Source organism: Carassius auratus, chromosome 50, assembly GCF_003368295.1.
Source record: "Carassius auratus strain Wakin chromosome 50, ASM336829v1, whole genome shotgun sequence".
Lineage (NCBI taxonomy): Eukaryota > Metazoa > Chordata > Actinopteri > Cypriniformes > Cyprinidae > Carassius > Carassius auratus.
The window spans coordinates 9,820,032-9,844,318 of NC_039292.1; the positions used below are offsets into that span (position 1 = coordinate 9,820,032).

Genomic DNA, 24,287 nt, shown 5'->3' on the forward strand with positions numbered 1-24,287 from the left:
ACTCGACCGTGACTCATCAATAATGAGAAGAGGCTAGCAGTCAAGTGTACACAGTAGCTTACCAACCCTCTGCACAGAGAAAACAAGGCTGAGGGCTGCAAGTTGTAAAAAACAGATGTCTTGGAAAGTCTGGCAGCCCTTCAAAATATAATAAACCTCACAATCAAACAAAATAGGACAAAAGACTTACTGTGAGTTTGTTACCTTCTTGTTACCTGTTAGTTTGAGACTTCAAAAGCATTAAAAAAAAAAATCTTACAGACTCTGAACGGTAGTGTAACCAACTCTATAATGACACTGAACAAATGTATGTAATTAAAGTTTATTCACCACAAGCTATAAATACAAATTGCACAACATGTAATATTTAAACAGCAATTTACCTAGAAAAAGAACCTTTGGGGGGCTATAACTGAAATATGAGCCAGTTGGCACTGCTTAGACATATATTCTTCAAACATTGTAAAGAAGTAATCCCTATAACTTTTTCTTATAACATAAGCAATTTGTGGACAATTGCTGTGAGAAAATAACCATTATGTAAACAAAAAATCCATTGTTCAAGGTCTTTATGAACTTCCACATGTTAATAAACAATGAAACTGAACAGAAATGATGTGTAGTTTGTTGTGTATATAAGTCATCACTGGTGCTCTGTAAATGAGACAGACCTCTCCAGATCTCTTCTTCTCATCTCCAAGCAATCATCTCACAAATCCCCCAGTGGGACGCTCTGGCTCTGGGTATATGGTGCGGAACGTGAGGTTTATTCGAGGCCCACGGTCATGGTACTCCTTTGCCACCTGGTGCTATTTAAAAAAACATTAATAATGTTAAACCTTCCTTCTAAACAAGGCAATGTAACCATTGGACAAAGTAAATGGAAGTTAATCGGACTCCAACTGGCCTTGGCATTCGCCTCAAAAGACAGCAGTATTACATAATTCAGATATGATTACGCATTGTGTCATGTATATTTATACAGATAGATGATAGAGAATGTAGCTTGACTAAGCAATAGCAGTATGTTTATATATACAATGTTATATTTTTGATCAATAACATCCCTTTGAGAGTTATTTAACAGCTTTCAAAGCCTCTAAATGTTTCGAAGACGTTTTAAAGGCAAACATATGGGTTAAGTTAGCTTTATTTTGACAGATCAGTGTGAGTTATGTTGAACTAATAAGATCGCCTGGAGGTTTTTTGGCGCAGTCCGCGAGTGACCTTTCTTGAACAGTTTTCAGATGTCGCCATAAAATGTTCTTGACCTTTCTCAGTTCTTTGTGCCTCACCAAAGGCCTGTGGTTTATCTTGGAGTCGGAATCCAAAAACAACTCTTAAACGGCACAAAAAATAACTTCCAGCAGGTTTCGGAAATGAAATTACAAAAACAATTCCGTTTGCAGTGAGGAAACACGTTCACTTTCCCCCTACACACTGTCACACATCAGCAGAAAACAGTGTCTGCACTTAACGCTCTCTCTGGATGGTGGACTGTTCCAGATCATCTCTACCACGTGTGATACATATTCGAACATACTCCAGCCAAATCAAAGGAACACCATCCCCCCCCTTCCACTTCGATTTAGCCATTTTCAGCCTTTCTCCACAGTCTGGGTTATCAACAGCGTTCAGAAGACTGTTATTAACTGGCAGCTCAAACTCAAAGTGAGTCACTTTGAATCTTGAAGATACACACTCTGTAAAAGTTTATGTCTATCAGTAAAGAACAAAATCACTTAAGACTATACATAATACCAGAGAAATCAATGCATTTGCTTTTTCTGCTGCTGTTTGAGCTTGCGGTGCAACAATGCCTAGATTTCTCCTGGTTTGCTGATTTTGTTGTAATTACCAAAATCATAGTGACTACAAATACTTCCTTTAGAGAAGTTAAAAGTGACGTACCTGCCAGTCCACCTGTGTACAGCCTTCCATGAGCAGGAGGGTCCCGTGGGACAGCGGGATACGTATGCGCTCCACATAGGTGTAGTCTCCTTTATCTTCCTGAAATTCATACACAAAATCTGCCCTGACCTCTAATTCAGTGTAGTGATGGATAAGTCAATCATTATTTTCATGTTATGGCCCAAAACTGGATAACTGGCATGACATGATCATTTTTAACGAACGAGAATTAAAATAAAAATTAAATGCTGAAATAAAATTCAACTGATTTTAAACCAATATATCTTAAATTAAATATCCAAACATTAGACTTAAATGTTATTTAATTATCAGCATTTTATCAGCATTTTAAAGATACATTTTTTCTAGAAATATATAAAATTAAATATCCAATATTACAGATACTGACAAATTTAAAAATAAAATCTCTAATCAGTCGATATACCAATAAATTGTGATTTTTCTGCCATTTAAAACGTGAAGCTCTTTTAAAGCTCCAGAATCACTGTGCTTTTACAATTTGGCAAAAAAAAAAAAAAAAAATTATTACGGTACAAATAAATTCCTCTAATAATTATTACTTTTATATGATTATTAGTATTACAAATTAAAAATGGATAAAATAAGAAATATTCCTACTATAATACTTCATTGTAAAAAAAATAAATAATAATAATTAAAATAAAAATTGTATGTAACAGCACTGTGAAATTACAATACTAATGAATCCTGAGTTTTCAAAACCATTGAGTTGTTAGCGTAAAACCACAGGGATCCCTTAAACTTCTCTTCTGTTGACAACAGCTGCCAGCCATAATCTGAAGTTTGGTTTTATTATGATTAATCACAGTGCTAATGTATCGTGCATCCTTATCACGCTATAATTCCCATCATTTAAACCCTAGCATGACTGTGACATTGGCAGACTCACCGGAAGTGGCTGCTTTCGGAGACTGAACACTCTTGTGTCGCCCAGACTCAGAGAGGCGATGATGGGCTGGGGTCCTAATGACGGCTCGTTGTCACTGTGCCAACCAATGCTGTCCTTACCATCCCGGTACAAGTTACACAGCAATGAGTTAAACTTGTGACCGCTCTTCTGCTCAATGGCCAGACGTAACGTGGTGAGAACTGGATGCCACTGTAATAGGAGAAAAATACAGAAATAGATGCTTTACTTAATATATTGCTAGATTTCATTTTGTTTGCTCACATGCAGTATGAAATAGTGATATACCTGAGCATTGGGTTGCATAGCGGAACGTGAATATGTATACGGGAGCTCTCCATACCAACAAGTGAGCCTGGGTTCCTCATATGCATCACCTGAAGTACAAAACACACTGAATATGAAACATGCTCAGCTATTTCTACTTTCAATTCTGCCTAATGTCTATTTAAATTAAAGGGATAGTTCACCCAAAAATGAAAATTCTGTCATTTTCTCACCCTCAAGGAGTTAGTTTCTTCTGTTGAGCACAAAAGAAGATATTTTGAAGAGTGTTGCTATAAACCAAACAGTTGACGGTAGCCATTGGCTTCCATAGTATGGAGAATAGGGAGGAGTCAATGGGGACCAGAAACAGCTTGGTTTCATTTTTGGGTAAACCATCCCTATTAAGTAATGTCAAGTTAATATTCGGTAATTTTACCGATAATGACTAATACTATCAGATGAGAAGAAGATTTAAACTGAATTGTGCTGGATAATGAAACTATTGTCTTCTGTAGAGCAGCTATACAAATGGAAACTGAATTAATTCCACAACTGAGGAATTTTCCAACATATTCCTATTTCTGTGAATCTGCTTTGAAACAATCAGTTTTGTACAAAGTGCTATATAAATAAATTATACTTGGCTTAATGATAATTTACAAATAAAAGTAGATTTTATATTTTCTGAAGCACAAACAAATGTTTGGCTAAACTATGTGTTTTCTAGAGTGTTCTGGGTGGTAATTTACCACAATCAGATTTTTTTTTATACTCTGGAAGGTATAAAATCATATTTCAAAATGCTTAAAAACTAATAGCACATCTCTCAACGACAAACCGCCTGATGGCTCACGGAACCAAAATATTTGCCAAAAACGATCTCGATCAGTCACCGTCAAACGTGAACTGCTCTTGGTCCAAAGCAACTGTTTAAACATTTGGTATATTTGGGACTTTTTCAAATGATGTCGGTCTTGGAGAAGGTAAACAGACGAGAGAAACTGGAGGCAGTGGCATTCCTGCCAATTTACTGATCAAGAAGGCCTGGAAAATGTGAGTCATTGTGGAAAGAGCACTTTGTGAACAAGTGACTGGGACAGACGCAAAATTTCATCATGTGCGTAAAAGCATGCTTATTTTGATTCTTCTGGGCTCAACATATGATCATATGCTACTGAAAAATAATGTTTTTGCTGCTGGTTCAATTTACTTCAATAAAAAGAACAAATTTAATTGATTTCTGTCCACTAAAAATATGTAAATCAGAAGTTTAATTTATTTTTTGTTGGGACTACAGTACATGAATCATTTTAGATGCATTAACTGAAACTGCATGGGTCCTTTATGATGACTGCTGATGAATATATTTATTCAATCTGTTTATGATGACTAAGGTCTTCATTGCTTCATTCAATGAACATAGCTGTGGTAATGGAAGTGCAGTGACAAACTAAAAATATACTTACTTTTGTGTAAACACTTGCCTTAAAGGTGAAATAAAATTAATTGATGCACTTGTTCACTTTTTAAAGTTTACTTGACATAGTTGGGTGGGTTTTACTTAATTCCATGTGTGAAAGTTACTTGAAAAATATTAGTGCAAATCCTACAATATTAAAAAAATTGTACATTTTACTTGTGCACTACACTTTTTTAACCCTATTAAGCCTACTGTATCATACTGGATAAAGGAACATAATTGAAACTTGAAAAGCCTGCTGGACACAATCTACTAGATCTGTTTTATAATAATTCAATTTAGTAGAATAAAATTTTTAATCAAATGAAAAGCATTTTAGTATAATTGAAACAATGTCCCCCTTCAGTTAACGGTTCATGTGTCATTTTGCTGTGAAATCTTTAATGGTCTTTATGAAGTCAACATAAGAACAACAATATTGTTAATAATATTTCAAGACAAACCCTTACTATTCTGAATTAACTTTTACTCGATTATCCATAAATTTGTAGAAAAGTCTTGTTGAAATGTGAATATCATATTGATTCATCATGCTCTTGAGAAACATTTATTTGTTCAGCTCTCAATCATCATTTAAATATCATCTTACTAAGACATTATCAAGAGATACAGAGTGACAACTGATATTTCTATTATAGATTACGCAAGTAGTCTATTATAGTGTTATACTCATGAGCTAATAGATATCTTAAAGTTTAACATTGCAATCAAAACATCATAATATTTTTGGAAATATCAATATCAGTAACTCCACTAACATGTATATTGTAAGCCTGATTTATAAAATATGATACAAAACAAATCACACAAACGATATATACGTGTGTGTTTATATTTTAGATGAAGGGGTATAAAACAGAATTGGGATTGGGCCTTTAGCTCCAGTTCACTAGGAGGTTAAAAGACATTTTTTCCCCTTCAGTTTACATTACCTCAACATGCAACTCACCCATCATCCTATAATTGGTCTTTTGTGACCATGGCAGTTCAGCGAGCAGCTTGCTAAACATCCAGTCAGCTTCCTCCGGTGGTAGAAACCCTGGAATGAGTCGCAGTCTGGACAGAAGAAAAGGACACAATTACTTAAATGCAGGAAGATGTATTCGGAAAGTAATTTATTTTAGTTAAGGCCACTTTAAATATGAGCATTGTTACCTGGACACACCAGTAGGCCCTTGACTAATCTCATAGTCACCAGCATTTCTGAGAAAGAGAAGAAAACAACACACTAGATATAGACGGTGTGTCAGTCAGCAGGTTTTATTGCTTGATAGTGTCTGGGACTGAGTCACACACTCGATCACTTTCTCCACAGGAATCTCTCTGACGGGCTGAAAAAGAAATACAGAATATATCAGAAAAACTCAGATTTGACAAACTGTCCAAGAAAACAGCATAAAAAGCCACAGAATGGCTCTCACGTCTGCTGGCCGATGGAACTCAAATGATCGCGGTGCAGATTTCCACGATCCTGCTGCCGACGGGACATGTTGAGCTGAAACAATACATGCAAACAATACATTGATACACTGTTCTACACCTATATTGCCTGATTTCCCCCCGAATTTATGGTAAAAATCTTAAAAACACAAATCGTTTATTCAATCACTGTTCTTTTCAAAATTTTATTCATCATCATGACTTTTGCAGACCTGAAAACCACTGTTTGTTATTTCAATCAAGCCAAGCTGTTGAATAATATGTCAACAAAATGCAGTTGTTGTTTTTTTTAGACATCTTTAACCTTTGCTGTACAGTTATAAGAGGAGATAGATGGCATACCGCTTGGCTGTTGTTGTTTCTGAAGAGGTTTGGCCCAGGAGCCCTGAACTCTAGCTCGCTGCCTTTTATCACTCATTAAAAACTCAAAACTTATCTGACAAGACAGAAAACATGATGTCAGTGGGCTTTAGTAACTTAGAAGGACATGATGTATTTATTTTTTCCAAGTTTTGCAATTGACTACAGAAGATATTTACTGCCATCTTCAGGTAATTTCAGTAAATCACTCATTAAAGGTTAAAGCTTTCATGCTGGAATGTGCCTGTAGGTCAGTTTATAAAACTGAAAGTATATAAACTAAAAGTATATATGATGAGCACAGAGAACTATATTATAAAACGCATAAGCTATGTTTGATGTAAACAGACTTATTATGACATCTTCTTGTATACTAAAATTTTCACAACTCGCACAGACTGAGACACTGTTTTTACATTTCCAGTCTTTAATAACCTGTCAGCGTTGTCCCAGAAATGAACAACCTAAACAATACTTACACTCAGTAGTTTCAATTAAATTTATCTCATTCTTCAGAGCGTTGAAGAAACACAATCTGTTCTGGTGTTCGGCGAAACCTGTCCGTGTTCCTACAATGACACGGTGAAAACCAACACGGTTCCTACCCCCTTCTTCTGGAAGTACACTGCTGTATTAATATGAACATGTTTATAATACGCATAAAATATGTGTATAATACAAATACAATGCTTTATATTTGTTTAAGATGTACTACGTATCGTATGCTCCTATATAGGCTTGCTTCTAGTAGTTTCCAGTATTACAACTGAAATTATTTAGAAACTAGAATAATTTCTTTAGATCTACTATAATCTACTAATGTACTTACTATAAATTTGCTTTATCTTAAATTGTATATTAGGCACTTGGCAAGTTAAACACCTCATATATATATATATATATATATATTACAATGACGCTTACATCAGGTTTGCTATTAAATGAGGATAGATCATTTCTACTCTAGACCAAAATGCTAGATTATTACATTTTTTTTTTAATTATAAAATGACTGTATAACACTTGGCAAAGCTTTAAACGTTGGAGCTTTATTGTGTAATTGTATTATCATATGCAAATCTGTTGCACATCATTTACATCCATACATTGGTTTCATTCAAGAGAACATTTAATTCAGAATTATGTTTTTCAGTGTAGTAAAATGTTAAATCATGTACGGTTTCAAGAATAACATAGCATGCATCAATATATTTCTTCCTTGTTGGAGTACTAAAAAGGATCAGAACCCCTCGAATCTAAATCAGTGCTGAATTAAGGCCAAACATTTTATCTATCACTTTGTGACATTTAAAATCTAAATCCAACAAAAGACACAAAGCCGTAATAGAGTCATAAAATTTATTAAAAAAGACAAAGTACAAAAACCAATACAGAAATCGTTTTTATTAAACAAGATTTCAGATCGTCACGCATCTGTAAAGAAGCGCATTTTGTTTCACTCTTCAACATGTCTGGAAGGATAACATTCAAGCTTTAAACCAGGGGCAACTAAAGAGGTTTAAGCACCTGGATGTTTTAGCTTGACTGGCACTGGCCCGTAAATAATCACACGGAGATCCAAGCTATGGAGGTATTCCTCAAATCCACCTCTGGATGAAACTCAAGACAAACAGGTGACATTCCACCACACCTTTGAGTCTTCAGTGGAGAAAATCATGTAAACGTGCTTTAGATCTCCTTTTCAATAAACGTGACCTAGATTATACGACTATAAAAAGGCACAGGTTTTAAATAAACCAAATCTGGCATGTAAACTTACAGCCTGAAAAAGCAAATGTACAAAAATGTACTTAAATCAGACCTTTGGTTTTATATTGATACAGTACAAGATTAAAAAAAATATTCACCATAGATTTGCTAAATGTTAAATTAATGATAAGAAAGGCCAGCACCCATTTATCACTCATCAGAAGGTCTAAGGCACGAATGCAAACTAGTTATTGGCAGCTAACAAGAGTGCAAACAGATAGTATCAGATAAAAAGAAAATGCATAATTAATTAGTAATTAAATATAAAACACCATCACCATATAAATAACCCCCTGCTTACAACAGCAGTGGCCACAAAACCCTCCCCACACTTCTTTCACCCTATAAAGAAGATTAGTCTCCATTTCTGGCAACCAGCAACAAGTCAATAATAATGAGTCATTGTGGAACGTGAGTATGTCCAGATATTTATCCAAAGAGATCCAAAAACACACAACATTTAACACACACACACACAAAAAAGAAAAATTAAGTAAGACGAAGCACTTCAAAGACGTGAGATCCAAAATGACTCCAGTGAATCTCAAATCTCAGCACATGTTCTGTAAAACATCTCATCCAGTTAGGTTTCCATCACACGATATCTTCAATCTATCGCAGCTTTCTCCTCCTGAGGTATCCGCCGCGCTGGGCTTTGTTCATGCGCAGGCCCAGGTAGAGGACCAGCTTGATGGGGGCCAGAACCTCGATCACCCAGCCCTGTGGGACACCGATATCAGAAAGAAGTTTAGGGTGACAACATGGTCAATGCATGTGTAAAACACCACTAGATGAGACATTCAGGCTGTCGTACCATGACGGCGTGAGGGAAATAGCCGTTGGTCTGGTCTTGCAGTCCCACAGTGGTCAGTTCAGCAGCTACGTAGCGTTCAGGGGTGGGCTTGTCCAGGGTGGGGTTCCTGATCTTAGTCATCTTGGTAGCCACAAAGAAAGGCAGCACACTCTGGTAGGGACAGAGAGATTTGATGTAATTCACTAAAGAGGCACTTTAGGCTGGCTGGATCTTTACTATTCATATCTGATAGGTCTAAACAAAAACCTTAAGAGACTTTACAAAAAAATACAAAAAACTAATTCTAATTTAATGCTTGGTTCTCTTACCTGGATAATGATCCCTTTGCACTTGTACTCTGATTGAAGTCCACGTGAGAAGAAGTCCACAAAGGCCTGTAGAAAGATGACAAGTAAAAATCAAAACCTCAAAAAAATAAAACCAAACTAAAACCTATCATTTCTAATTGCAACCAGTGAATTAAGGCATCTCTACATTACTGTATACTGTGCACTGTAATGTACTATATTGTGTTCTTCCATTTAAGAGATCGTTAGATTACTTTAAAAAGGTAATCTAAATATTAAAATAAAAAAATACAACAACTAATATATATATATATATATACATACACATCCCTAGAAAAAAAAAAAAACTACTCAGAATAAAACTACCACAATATATGTCACTTACAGACATTCAAATACTTCCCTAAATTATACATAAAAAAGAAAAAGCGAAAATAAATAAATAAATTAAACTTTACATTACACTTATACATACAAAAAAAATAAATAGGAAAAAGTAAATTATTTAAATAAAACATTAAAAATGTAATATCCAATATGGACTGGGACAAATAAATAATTAATTTTTTTACATTTTAAAACAATGATCCGACCAATTTAACTTTAGATAAACAACTTTGAAACAATTATGACACCGATCTCTCTGAAGAATGTTGTGAAGATACTGGCCTTGGTGGAGGAGTAGATGGTCAGCATTGGGACGGGGAACATGCCACTGGCAGAGGAGATATTGAGGATCACACCCTTAGCTCTGCAATGAAAAAGCAAGCTTTATTCAACTAATCACATGTGACACTGACATCAAATAGGGTGTATTTCCAGGTGTGGAAACCTGAACGCTGCAGTCACCCATCGTACTTCATTTCAACACACATCTAATGATGGTCGCCATGTGTGTTGCCATGGCACCAGCTTTCTCATGCAGTACCCCTGCAGCTGCAGAAGAGTGCTGGGGAGAGCAGAAGGATGGACCTATTTGTACAAACTTTACCCAGCTCAATTATTGGCCCCAGAGTTGCACGTGACTCAGCAGCAGCCAATGGGATCAGTGCATGGTTACTTTTCAATTTCACACAAACATTGGGGGGGAACAGAAGGGGAACAATACTCAGGAGGGCAAAACCCCTATTTTTAAAAGCTGTACTGAATTCCTTTTTTAGTGACAGCGGCTGTTTTAGGAATTTTCATATCAAACACCAGGACTTACCTTGCCTCCATTCTGGGCAGCACCAGACGAGTCATCTGGAGAGAGAGAGAGAGAGAGAGAGAGAGAGAGAAAAAAAAACGTTCTCACATACTCCACAAATGACTTGAGACAATATAAAAATCTGAAACACTAATATATTACTCCTGCATTAGAGCGAGAGAGAGAGAGAGAGAGAGAGAGAGAGAATGCGTGGGTGGTGAACACAGGGAGCGTTGGTGGAGATCAGCAAAACACGGGGAGAGAGAACAGGTACAACAGTAGGAGGAGTACATCAAAGCGGTCACGTTGCAGTACTTTAAAATTTTTGAATTTGAATTTTTTAAATTAAGAATTCCGAAACTGTTCAACAGATCAATAGGTTTTTTGTCTACTTACTTGGCACACTGAGGTGATGTTGACATTGATCATGGTGGTGATGAACTGCGAAAACAAATTAAAAGGTGAATATTTCGAATTAACGATTTTAACGATTTTAACGAATGGCTACTACTAATTAAACCTTCATTCTCAGAAAGAGAAGTTACTCACGTTTTCCAAATCAGGGATGTGGAGGAAGAATTCAGGGTACGAATATGAGATACCCACATTGTTCACTATGAATCAAGAGAGAAAAATAGAATCAGATGTGGTTGAATAGGATTCAGATTGGGTACCTGAAATACAGTATGCATGTTCTAAATATCCCCAATAGGTGGAGATAAGGAATCAGGAATGAGACGTGAGCTCTAAACTAAAAAAAAAAACTCAATCACGATTTCAGGTGGAAAAAAACAACAACAACAAAAAGCTTTGAGAAGAGGAGGCCAAATAAAAGGTTTAAAAGCAACACAGATAGGGAATCGAGAATGAAAGTTGTGTACATGTCAGCTTCAAGACAAATTTAAGTTTTGCTTTCAAAGTAAAAAAAACTTACCAAGGACTCCAATCTCCAGTCCAGCGAGACCCTTTTCGATTTTAGGATAGATATCATCATGACTGTAGTCCACTGCGATGGTTTTTGTTTCCACTTTATATTTGCGTTCTGTAATTAAAAGACATAACATATTCTTAATGCAAAGAAACGATGCAAAGCCCCATGAAAACTGCTGAAAGGGTCATCGTTCCAGCTGCAGGCCTAATACTGGCATTGGAGAACTCTGTCCAAGAGCAGGCATCCCTGCTATTGCTGCTGTTCTAAAAATAACTTCTCTGGGACTTTGCCCATTGCACCAAAACACAGATTTCTGGCCAGCAGGAGGCGCTGTGTACCAAAGAAAGGCTGTCAGAGGAACTTCCTACACATCCCCTCCCCTCTTCTGCTTGTTTGATGTGCCTGCAGCAATTAGAATTTATTGTCCAAAGGCTCATTTGTCTAAACACTGTTCCAGTGAGTTATGAGAGGAAAATTCCTCTCAGGTCTCGCAGCGAGAAGGGAAGGTTTTATATATCGAAGGGTTATTTTAAGATCAAGAACACATAAATGAGCTATTTTTCTTTTTTTTTTTGTTCAGAAGGCTTGTTGAATGCTGCTCTCTGTGACTTCTAACACCCCAAATGGAAAATGATCGATGCAAATGTGAGATTTGAGAACCAGATTTGGTAAATTACATTCTGGTTCGTGACTAGCCATAACCTCCCCACTCCCACCCATTCTGTGTTGCCAGCACGACTGAGGAACGGGCAGACTGGGATTTCTCCCCTTCCAACCTCACCAGTTAAGCGCTGGCATTTAAGACAGCTTTAAAAGTTGATTATAATAACATTTTATACTAATATAAACAACTGCCTGCATCCACATGGAGCTCATATGATTCCTGACAGGGTGTTTGAGTGGAACGGGTGCTTTCAAGAGCTGATCATGGGCGGGTTAAGGATCTCCATCAAGGCATTGCTACTTCATTATTCAGGGCACACAATGAGGCCAAATCAGAACAAGACAACTCCCATTCACAATATCATGGCCGGTCACACTTCATTCATACCAAAAATAAATGCAATTTAACTACAATCAAAAAAGGCTTAAAAACCCTAAAAACTTCAAAGGAAGGGGAGAAAACAAAAATAATAACTAATTATTATTGCATTATGTGTGAATGATCGTGGCATTGCAAACTTCACCCGTCTTAATGGTCTAACAGTGGATGTTTGGCCATTCAGCACTTAGGGCACCAGTGACAGAAGAATCTTCATGTTACATGCACATCATCTTAGCAATTATCTAGCATCTAAAGAATTCACATTTACTGGAAAAGGAAAGGCAAACAGTGTTTCGGCCCTATTCTGAGAAGTTTTGTGCATGACTCCTGGAGCTCGGCGTTGACCTTTGACTGTGCACTCCTGCCAGCCTGCATCAGCTCTCTGCCCAGTCAGTGAACCAGGCCCCCACTCTGCCTCTCAGGCCAGGGCTAAAAATAAACCCTATTTCATTAACATCAGGAGGACTGTCTGTCATTCACAGAGATGAGTACTGCGGTTTGCTAACACACAGATGGCCGAACACTGACCGAGAGAATTTGCCACGTCGTCAAGCTTCTCCTGGGAACGGCTGATGAGCATCATGGAGAATCCTCGTCGAGCAAGCTAAAAAAGACAGAAGATAGTTTGAATCATCTTATTTAGGACAAAGAAAAACAATGCAAAACATTTGTGTTGATAATTTCCATGAAAACTTTTCCTAAAAGTGGTCCAGGTCATATTCTTTGGCTATTTTCATGGTAAAAAAAAAAAAAAACACATACTTGAGTTACGGTTAGATTTTAAAATAGAACATTTGACTCATTTTTTCCTAGAAATTCTAAAACTAAACATGAATTGACATGATTTCAACTGTATGAGAGGAGGAAATGTTACAATATAATATTTGACAGACAATGAGCTATGACAAAACTTAATAAGTCTGTTATTTTTTGTTAAGATAGTCTCTCTTAAGGTTAATATGTAAAAACAACTAGAATCAAGCTAGAAGAAAAGTGATCTCATTGTGCCATTTTTCAAAACTTTTTCTGAATTCTGACCAGCATAGCAACAGTGGCTCAACCAATAGTGTGTGTTTAGGGGCGGGGCTATTTGTTTGACCAACAACAAACAATAGGAGTGTCTAAGGGGGAAACCTGTTTGAAAACAGTAATTATTTTTTCACAATTTTAACGGAAAAAGCCAAAGATGAAGCTGAATGTTAACTTTGGGAGTTAGCAGTGACATAAAAGAATGGCTTTTAACATTACGAGTTATGTGAGGTAACAGGTCTTTTTGTACAAGCAGTCTTCTAGTCACCCTCCTTCTCATGGCCTCAGAGTGAAACCTCTGTCTTGTGATGAGTCACTGTGCTTTCCGTGAAGCGAAGAGATAAATAAGAAGAGGAACCCTTACCTCCTCCGCATAGGATTTCCCAATCCCATCCGTGGCTCCCGTCACAACTGGTAAAAGGAGAAAGATAAAGACGGGATCAGTGTTTGCGGCATCTTAATAACTAATGTTACTCACACACACACAGAAAGAAAAAAAAAAAAATGTCAGAAAGCTAGCAAAAAGGTACTCGGATAGACCAGGTTCAAATTAAAACAATCCTACACCTGTAAACTGCCATCTAAGTGACAATAAAATTGAAGGGTGTCATTTAAATTTATGTTAAAATACCATTATATTTTTAGCTTACCGTATTTTCTGGACTATAAGTCACACTTTTTTTCATAGTTTGGCTGGTCCTGCGACTTATAGTCAGGTGCGACTTATTTATCAAAATTAATTTGACATGAACCAAGAGAAATGAACTAAGAAACATGAACCAAGAGAAAACATTACCGTCTAAAGCCTTGAGAGGGCGCACTATGCTGCGCTGTGCTCCTGTAGTCTACACTGAAGACATAGAGCGCCCTCTCGCGGCTGTAGATGGTATTGTTTTCTCTTGGTTCTTGCTTCTAAATAAATGCGACTTATAGTCCAGTGTGACTTATATATGTTTTTTTCCTCATGACGTATTTTTGGACTGATGCGACTTATACTCAGGTACAACTTATAGTCTGAAAAATACGGTAATATGTAAAAATTGTTCCAAGTAGAAATTTGTAGGTTGATTTCCCTAAACGTGTAGCACTGACATTTTCAAAACTTGTTTGAGAATCCCAACCAGCGCAACATGCCAACACTGGCTCAACAAGATGTGCGGAGCTATCAGTTCAATGGCAGGGAAGTCGCGGCCTATAATGATTAGAGAGTCTGACTCGCAAACGAAGGGTTGTGAGTTTGAGTCTCGGGCTGGCAGGAATTGTAGGAGGGGGGAGTGCATGTACAGTTCTCTCTCCACCCTCAATACCACGGCAGCGAACCCCCAACTGCTCCGCAGGTGCCGCGGCATAAATGGCTGCCCACTGCTCCGAGTGTGTGTGTGTTCACTGCTGAATGGGTTAAAAGGAGAGCATGAATTCAGAGTATGGGTCACCATACTTGGCTGTATGTCATGTCCCTTTTTTATCAGACTACAGTGTAATTTTTGGGGGGGTTAAAATATACTTCGCCTCATAAGTGAGGGCAACAATAGAAATGTAAATTCTAGGCTGATGTCCAAAAAAAAATAAAATCGTTTTTTGATAATCACAACCCCAACACTGCAAATGACATATTGGCTTTTAGAAAATTAGCCATTTCAAATAAAAGGTGTAAACATTGTGACTCAAAGGCATTTTTATTTGCATTCAACAATTCTGACCAACAACACTGGCTCAACCAATGAAGTTAGTTGAGGGCGTGGCCATGAGATGTTTGAAAACAGTCATGCTCCTCATTCCATTTAGTTATGCTAGCGGCACAGAAGGACACCCTTCACATTTATGACTATTCTTTAAAAGCCAGAATATGTTTTTTTTGTTTGTTTTTTTTGCAACCATAAATTCCACACAGAACTCAGAATTGTTTTTATTGATTTTATAATTAATTTTCCAATAACAAGAATTTTTCTTTTTCATCAACAGTACTTCCCTTTGACTTAAAAACAGCTTGTAGTCTGACCAGATATGGATTACAAAATATTGCTAATGAACTCAAACACGACAACACTCATAGGCCCATCTTAATGTCCTATGAGGCTCTTGTTTTACAAACATGCACAGGAACAGAAAAGGCAAGGATTAAGACACAATGTGTGATGGCTGATCAAAGTGTGGCATAAGCAGTGGTCATTCGCAAGAACAGGGCTGTGGGGGAGACTGTGTGTGTGTGTGGGGGGGGGGGGGGGGTGATGACGTCTGTAGAGCACGACTGCACAGGAGGGGTGAGGAGGGATCCTGGGTGCTGCTAAAAATAGAAACGGGGGGGGGGGGGGTAATGGGAGACTGCGCAAAGTCAGATATGGGTGGAAAGTAAGAGAGAGCATGACAACGGGAGCGAGAGCACTGGATCGAAAGAGAGAAGGAACAAAAGAAAGTGATTCACAACCTCCTTTTCAAACTCATCCAAAGAATGAACTATCCCCTAAATAACAGCGAAGAGCTTGTGAGGATATGGTGGAAGGACAAAACTCATATTACGGGCATCAAAAACATTGTACTTCCTTAGTTTTTAGAAAAACATAGAATTTTAGTCAAAGAACACAAATGTAAATTCTGCTCTTACAAGCATTTTAAGAAACATTCCTCCAACATAGGAGCATTTAAAAAGCAAAAGGTCACTAAAACTGGGGTTGCATTTCAGAAAAGATGTGGCCGGACAAAAACCTGACACAAAATCCAAGACTAATCAACATCTAGATTACCTAGATATCCGAGGAGCATTCAGGGGATGATTTTAACAGGATACCGATCATAACGCACTGTCATAACCCAAGACTATCCCACAGAAAAACTTGTCACTAATTGTGACAAACCATGAAGATGCATTCATGCGGCTACATTCTGAAAGCCACTGATGCTTGACACTTCCCTGAGCATGAGTATTTTGTTAGCATGAACATTATTAGCAAGCTTAAAAATAAATGCATAAAAATAGGCCCAGAAGAGCACCCTTTGCAAACGAGATGGCACGAGCAGTCGTGCTCTTGTACGTTCAGAAATAAGTAGCCACACAGGCCCTCCTCCGACTCTATATTCCAGCGCTAAAAAAAGCAGCCGAATGAGTAAAAATAGCTGCCTCGTCTGGAACAGCCGCAGCTCTTGAATACCAACAAGATGCTGCCCGCTCACCCTCAATCTCTCTCTGCATCCCCCAGCAACCCAGCTCATTGTAGAGCCCTCGAGGGGGAAAAAAAGCTGACCGGTTCTTATGGAACAGGGACTTAATGCTTGCAGCGGAGGACAATCGTGAAGGAAAACATCGGAGGCCAGTGTAGCGTGATTAAAAAAGGGGGATGATTAGGCCGTCCACATTCAGACCGCTACTGTACGCAATCTGTCGCATCTCTCTCTCCCTCCATGAATGAACCGTTCCCGTTCTTGGCTCGGTAGCACTGCAGAACGCGAACACCTCCGCCCACTCCCCCCAAAGCAGCAACATGCTTTAAATAGCACAAGCCAGTCACATGGCCAGCAGGAAAAACTACACACCAGAGCAATTCAGCACCCAAAATAGCATCTGTACTCGATAAAGGTGGATTGAAGGAAAAAAAAAAAAAAAGATGTGGGGGTGAGTGGGTGCAAAATCAGAAATAGCAGCCAAAAGTCACATGCTTTCCAAAAACAGAGAGAGAGAAAAAACCAATAGCTCTCCTCTCGACCGTCTCCTCCTTGCAAAAATGAATTAGAACAGAAAAGGGCAGAAATAATTCAAAACATTTAAACATAGTGCTGGTATATTTTTGGGTGCTGGTGCGGAGGTAGATGCTTTTTCCCAAAGCGAGAAAACGCACTGCCGTTAAATTTGTGCAAAAGTAACACCTGTCACGGACCACTGAGGTAAAAGTACTGTAGGAGAAGAGTGTCTTATTCATATTAACATAAAAAAAAAACCATAAAAAAAAAAAAAAAACACACACACACACACTAAAACATGATTAAACAGTTAAAATGAGTGCAAATAGTATTAGTATTATTATATATATATTTTTTTTTGGTAGAAAATTAAAATAGCCATTGAGGCGTAGACTTTTTTGCAAGTATTATGCTTGATAGCACATTGTAAAAAATAAATAAATAAAATAATTTAAAAGAACGGAAATGGTATCTAAACGGTTAAAAAAATCGTGTTAATTGTGCCATTTTTGGTTAAATATTTTTTTTGGTCAAATAGATGCAATTAAACATACCACAGGCCTTCCACATTTTTTGCAAGGCGCACACTGTGCTTGATATTAGCGCATTGCAAAATAAAAATAAATAAATAAAACAGGACAATGTCATCTAAACGGTTAAAATGAGTGCAAATTCTCTGGTTGAGACCAAATTATAATTTTGGTCAAAGAGATATGCTACACGCCGCGCGCGATAGCAGGTCGGAATGAGATGTGACTTGTAAGTGTAACGTTAAACGCCAGATGGAAGATTTCCTTTTCCAGGAAATAAATAAATAAATGGAGCCGAGTCGTGACAGAGAAGAGAACAGTGAGGGTGGGGGCTCGCAGAGAGCGAACAAACAGATTCGGGAGGGGGGAGAAGAGAGGGAGACAGGGGGGATGAGCAAGAGATGGAGAATGGAGATAGGGATAGACAGAGGGGTAGCAGTTTTACCCAGCATCCTCGGTTCCAGCACGTGGCAACAAGCGTGTTAGTCACATGAACGGCAGTGTTCCCTTTGAAGCCCCTTTCAAACACCTCACCTGAAGACCAGAGCCAGTCACACTCATCGTTCACTGGCGGTGCACAAGAGCTCACACATTCACAAGCTGCATTCACTCGCTCACATGCACCTGGGAATAGTTTCATTCACATTGTCCTATTTTAGCTAGCATGAATGGGCTAACGCTGCTATTCACAAACTTGTGCGTTCACATGCAGAATGAATAAGAATGTTGAGCGTTAGCTGTATTGTAACAAGTCAACATGCTGCTAAGTTTCACCCGGACTGAGAAAGGCCTAGGCCATAGTGGTTTTCAATCAAGAAAACTCCTCGATTTAAATGCCAAAGCAAGTTTGTGTGACACAATCGCCCCCATCCCCATGAATGACTGCAGCTCTGTTACATAACTGTGATTCTCAAACACATTTAGTGTTCTGAAGAAGGGTGAAGTGAGCCACTGGAGGACAAGAGAGATGGGGAAGGGTGGGGGGTGATGAAGCTGTAATTCTGGCTTCCTCGTGTTGCTTGGTCAGCATCACAACTCGGCTGAGAGAAAGGCCAACCTGCCTCGTTTTCACAGTACACTGCACCAGTCACAAACTGCAGACGAAACTCAACCATAGGCCTATAGACAATGATGGACTTGAAAATAGAGTGGCTTCCTAATGTGGTGTTGAGGAATTGGATGGAATTCTTTTCCTCAACATTCAAAGTGTTCTGAAAGCTGGAATATGATGAATCCTGTCAAGAACACGGCTAAGTCATACTTCACCACTAAATAAAAAAAAAAAAAATACATAATCTCATTTTGCTTCTTAAAAAGCATTTCTATATATAAAAAAAAAGAATCAAGATAATATGAGCAAAGGGGTTTAAAATATAAAATAAGCATGAGTGTGTGAACAATTTATATTAATATAACACACAAATGAAAATAACATTCTAGATTTTAAATTGAAACTGAAATATACACAATTAAAGGGGGGATGAAATGCTCGTTTTCACTCAATATCCTGTTAATCCTATAGGAGTAGTACTGCATCCTTCATAACTCCAAAAAGTCTTTAGTTTTATTATATTCATAAGAGAAAGATAGTCTGTACCGATTTTTCCCGGAAAAACACGACCGGCTGGAGGCGTGACGTGTGGGCGGGGCTAAAGAATCACGAGCGCGAATAGGCTTTTACGTTGAGAGCGTCTGTGACATTACTGTGAGGGAAAAACTATCATCCAAAACAGACCATGGCTAACAGTCAGATTCAGCCGTTTATTTATGATCCAGAATCAGATCCAGAGGCTGAAACTGAACGAGAGCAACAGCAGCAACGACTCGCTCCGAGCGGGGCTCGAACCCAGGTCTCCGGCATGGGAGGGGACGCACTAACAAGGAGGCAGAGATATTTGAAGCAGTTTTACTCACCGCCTGTGGTTCCAACACACGATCATGACCCTTTTTCGTTTGGATTGCATCATCCTTAAGAAATAAACGATATGCAAATCCATCGTCAAACTGGGCCTTGTTTGTAAAACAAGCATCTTCGAAATGCAGGGAACAAACAAAAACACTTGCACAACTCCGTTGATGCTCTGTAAAAATAAACTCCATCCACTGGTCCCTTAATGCTGTTTTTTTTTTTTTTTTTTTTTTTAATCTGTGCAGGGTTGTGTTGCCCTGGCAACCAAAAACACACTTCTTTTGTGACTTTTCGCGATGCTCTCACTCTGATCAGTGAATCGCTCTGATCAGTGAAATGTTTCTGCTCTGCTATACGGAGCCCGCCCTCTTCCGGCAGAAGTGTCCTCAGGACCCATATAAGGAAATTCCGCTCCATCTAACATCACACAGACCCATACTCGAAAAAAACTTTCCGAAACTTGTGACGAACTGGAAGGAGTATTTTGGGAACAAAAATACTCCTTCAAACGTACAACTTAATTTTTGAAACTTTGTCCATGTTTAGCATGGGAATCCAACTCTTTAACAGTGTAAAAAACTCAGTATGCATGAAATAGCATTTCACCCCCCCCCTTTAATAAATGTTCTTGCCTTCTTACTGGATTGAAATTATATATTCATGCACTAAAATTGTAGCATGACGATGAGAATCCCAAGTGAATAGATCTTTTATTATTTACACAAAAAACATTATTATTATTATTATTATTATTAAAGCATTACTGTAATAAAAATTTTGGGAAATGTGCTTAATTGTTGTAGTGTCATAATGCATAGCAAATCTTAATTGTCCTAAAATAAACAATGTCCTTAAAGCTGCAGTAGGTAACTTTTGACGCTCTAGCGGTTAATAAACAGAACTGCTTGCGTCTTGTGGAAGAACATCGTAGCCGGAACTACTTCTCTCTGTTTAGGTCTATGAAGAATCACAAAGGTACTGGGTTACTCCGCTGCGGTACCCCCAAAGCAATCTAAAATAGTCTGAATATAAACACTTATTATAGGTGCACCCTAGTGATTCAGGACAAGCTAAAAACACGGTTTGGAAAATGGATTCATGGTGTACTCGCTTATTATATACATTTTTCTACATTTTGAACACAAACAAAGTTACGGACCGCAGCTCTGATTGGTTGATTTCTTACCAGGAGCAGTCTGGAACTGCAAATGGCAATAGGACCACTGGGAGGAGCCAGAGGAGCTTGATTATTTCACAGATCATCCGTCTCATATTCTACTGTCAGGACATAATGACAGGTTTAACAAATATGTAAAAAAAATATATTTTTACAAAAGTTACCTACTGCAGCTTTAATGCAAAATATGCATTTGCTTTTAAATTTGAGGTAAAATGTGACATTCATACATGTATTATTGATCAGAATGAGTCTGATAATGAACCTGAGGTTTACTGTCAAAAAAGTGATGTCACTGAATTAATTTGAGGTTTAATAGTTCTACCGTTCATTAACACATCTGTGATTCCTTATAAAAGAATGTTGCCTGGGTTTCCTCTGTAATATGTATACTTTAATAATGCAAATAGTGAAGAGAGAGAAAGAGAGAGAGAGGCCACATCTGACTAATAACAATGGTCTAAGAAAAGCCTGTGCTTCTACAGCTGCAAGAACATCATGCACAATAACTAAACCTCTGGTTTACAACCTTAACCATAGCAGAGCATTTCCCAAGACAGACACCAGGGGTCTCCAGTAAGCGACTGACGAGGAATGCCTGGTTGCTACAGGAACACACCACAGGGCCTTTCTTCTTGGTTCTTGCTCATACATTCCTCTTTATGACTCACCTTCAAGGTACTGCAAAGTCAGCACATTATACCTTTATAAAAAAATTAATAAATAAAAACATCTTATAACCTGATATCATAACATCAACACGCACTTGAACAAGTCTGTAAGACGAAGGTGAAGAGGTGAGGGAAACTGCAAACGTGTCAAGGAACCAACAAGACCTGTGCTTCTGGATTGGCAGGAAGAGGAACTAGTTTCCCCCCTCCCGACTCCACTTAGTCACCTCCAACCTGTGAGCGACAGCACAGATTAAACTGAACGAGTCCAACTGGTACCCTGCTTTTTTAGTTTCAGTGAGTGGCATTCTTCACCTCCATTTTTGACGTCACACTGGCAGAATGTACGAAGGAAAGCAAAATGTGAAAGGGAGTGGTGGTGCCTAGGGAGCATAGGGGCGATTCTTGCGAAACCTAGTGGTAAAATATGCAGGTCATATTTCACTCCAAAATTTCCCCAAATTTGAATTGTGGTTATACCTGTATTTGATCATTTAGGGTTAATTGAGGAGATTGAGGTGTGTGTGTGTATATATATATATATACACACACACACAGGTTTGTGAATAGTTACAATTATATGTGGTGTGTGTGTTTGTATAAAATTGTACAAAATAAATGTTCAAGTAAAATAGCAGTATATATTAAATGTAATAAGAATAGGTTTGTAAAAATGTTTAACTGTCTTTGAAAACAATGTCCAAGTGCAAAAGTCTATATGCACAAAAATATATAGAAATAAAAAAATCTATAATTGGATTTTCCATTTTTCAAGTTAATTTGTTCTTAAATAGTGTTTAATCGATAATATGTTGTTAAATGTAGTAAAGATGTTCACCTTTGACACACATTCAACAGGAAACTACATTCCTCACAGATGATCAAACTGACTGAATGAGGCATATCGGTTAGCAAACATGGCTTTAATAAAATAATGGTTGCGTTTACTCACAATATAACTGTTTCTTTATGGACTGACATTTTATTTTATTAACAGGTGAGATGAACCCTTACCTAATGGGTTGTCGGTTTAAACCTTTCAAGCGGTGAAGCTTTCCAACCCATGTTTTTGCAAGACGTACTGTTCAGCTAATGTCATTCGATGGGGAAGCGGGGGAAAAGGGATGAAATGAATCATAGCACTCACTACAGAAGATACCGCGACCCTCAAATCGTTTGCATGTGCACTACCCAAGCTGACCGCTAGGGGCGTTGAACGCTGGTGCACCTGCTGTCTATAGGCATCATCCTAAGCTATGAAAGACTGGCATGATGAGCCATTTCAAAATCTTTAACAGCATTTGAAAGTGCCACTGCGTCAGGAGAAATTCTTTGACGGTACCTCACGCCCTTTGTACATTTAAGCAACACACACAAGTCTCCCCTCACATGCCGCACGTGGTATGGACCCGCATTATAATTAAGATTGGGGTTTTAAACTGCGTCATGTTGCCAAAACCAACCTCAGTGCCCCAGTGAAAAGATGAAGCGGACAACACCGGCCACAAATGCATCTGCTGAAAGATTAAGCCGCATTTTACCCACGAAACTGTCAAAGCGACGTGGAAAAGCGCATTTGTCGGGACACACATTGGCAAGCGCAGCCGGGAAACTGGATAACTGGGTCAGGCCAGGCACAGACGATTCAGGAAAAACTTGAAATGCGAAAAAAATATTAACAGATGTCCTGGTTTTACTGGTTGTATAGTAAAAAGTATGCGTTTTAAATAAAACATCAAATTTGACAATGATTTTGTAAGCAGCTATATACATCACTCAATTGGTCTATTTTAAAATCCAATTAGTCGTTTTTAAAGATGTCGAAAGGCTGACATACCTGAATGACTCAAGAGTGACATGCTATCTGCGCATAACATATGAATGTATGGCGCAATCAGTCAACCTGAGACACACGTCGCCTCTGTTGACCATAAGCATAAAATACGAATGCCTCAATTAGTCTGCTGATCTGATCTTTTCTTAACGATTATTCATTTATGTGAGTGATACAAGCGTTAGGACTCAGTAAACGATAACAAAAATTTGTTAAATTACATCTGATGCGCAAAAAAGTTGATTTTTTTTTAGGTCCCTACCAAATTCATGAAGTTCATCTTTATTTAGTTTAAGGATGCACCAAATGCGCATTACATTTATCCCACCCATGTCTCTCATTCCCAGCCTGTCGTCAACTTACCTGCCCATTTTCCCAATTTGGGAGAGAGTAGATCCCCGTTTCCCAACACCCATATCCTGAAGCCAGTGATGATCTTGTACAGCAGCCACAGAGCCAGCAAGGCCGTGATAAGTGCACCGACCCAGAAGAGCGCTCTCTCGGCAGGCTTTAGCATCTCCACCACGTTAAACGACTCCATGTCTACGGCTGGCTGTGCGTGGTGAATGGCCTGCAAAATAAGTCGTTATGTACTGCTTTAAAGTTTCAATGTGTGCGCCCCTTTATAAGCAGGTTGTGGCATCACACCCCTACAACTCCTCTAACATACTAGTCTATCCAGATTTAAGTGCACACCTCCCACATACTCCACTGCCGCCTGTGCGATCCCACGTCCATTGTTGATTGGCCGAAACTCGCGTCCGTCAATCAAAACCTACCGTTCATTGGCTAGTTCGCGCGTCAATCACAAAGAGCCCATTCTCATTCATTCGGTTGCCCGTTTCAGTGGGGCGGGTCGAAAATCTTCTGAGTGAGAAGCGATTGGACCAACATTACGATAACCTCCATTCAAATAATGTCATTGGTTGTGATTCAGAACTGGTTTTTCTGTTTCAGTCAGGGTTACGAAACCTCCAAACCCACGATTCCAACGATCACCCCCACACTATTTTATGAATGAAGTT

General features: G+C 38.4%; 2 protein-coding genes across 2 annotated transcripts; both read right to left on the minus strand.

Moving 5' to 3' along the window:
• Window positions 1–306: 306 nt before the first annotated feature.
• LOC113066937 (alpha-ketoglutarate-dependent dioxygenase alkB homolog 3) lies at window positions 307–6,999 on the minus strand. Its single transcript, XM_026239078.1, has 10 exons — window positions 6,887–6,999; window positions 6,390–6,483; window positions 6,029–6,102; window positions 5,904–5,938; window positions 5,763–5,810; window positions 5,557–5,663; window positions 3,149–3,237; window positions 2,843–3,052; window positions 1,912–2,010; window positions 307–809 (listed from the first exon to the last, which is right to left on the minus strand). Exons 2-10 carry the CDS (start codon window positions 6,463–6,465, stop codon window positions 705–707), a joined length of 843 nt encoding a protein of 280 aa, XP_026094863.1. The 5' UTR covers window positions 6,466–6,483; window positions 6,887–6,999; the 3' UTR covers window positions 307–704.
• Window positions 7,000–7,752: 753 nt separating this feature from the next.
• On the minus strand, window positions 7,753–23,803 carry LOC113066938 (very-long-chain 3-oxoacyl-CoA reductase-A). Its single transcript, XM_026239079.1, has 11 exons — window positions 23,626–23,803; window positions 13,834–13,880; window positions 12,969–13,044; window positions 11,399–11,506; window positions 11,014–11,078; window positions 10,861–10,905; window positions 10,486–10,520; window positions 9,948–10,029; window positions 9,300–9,365; window positions 8,992–9,141; window positions 7,753–8,897 (listed from the first exon to the last, which is right to left on the minus strand). The coding sequence occupies exons 1-11, from the start codon at window positions 23,801–23,803 to the stop codon at window positions 8,790–8,792; spliced, it is 960 nt and encodes a 319-aa protein (XP_026094864.1). The 3' UTR covers window positions 7,753–8,789.
• Between the last annotated feature and the right edge of the window lie 484 nt (window positions 23,804–24,287).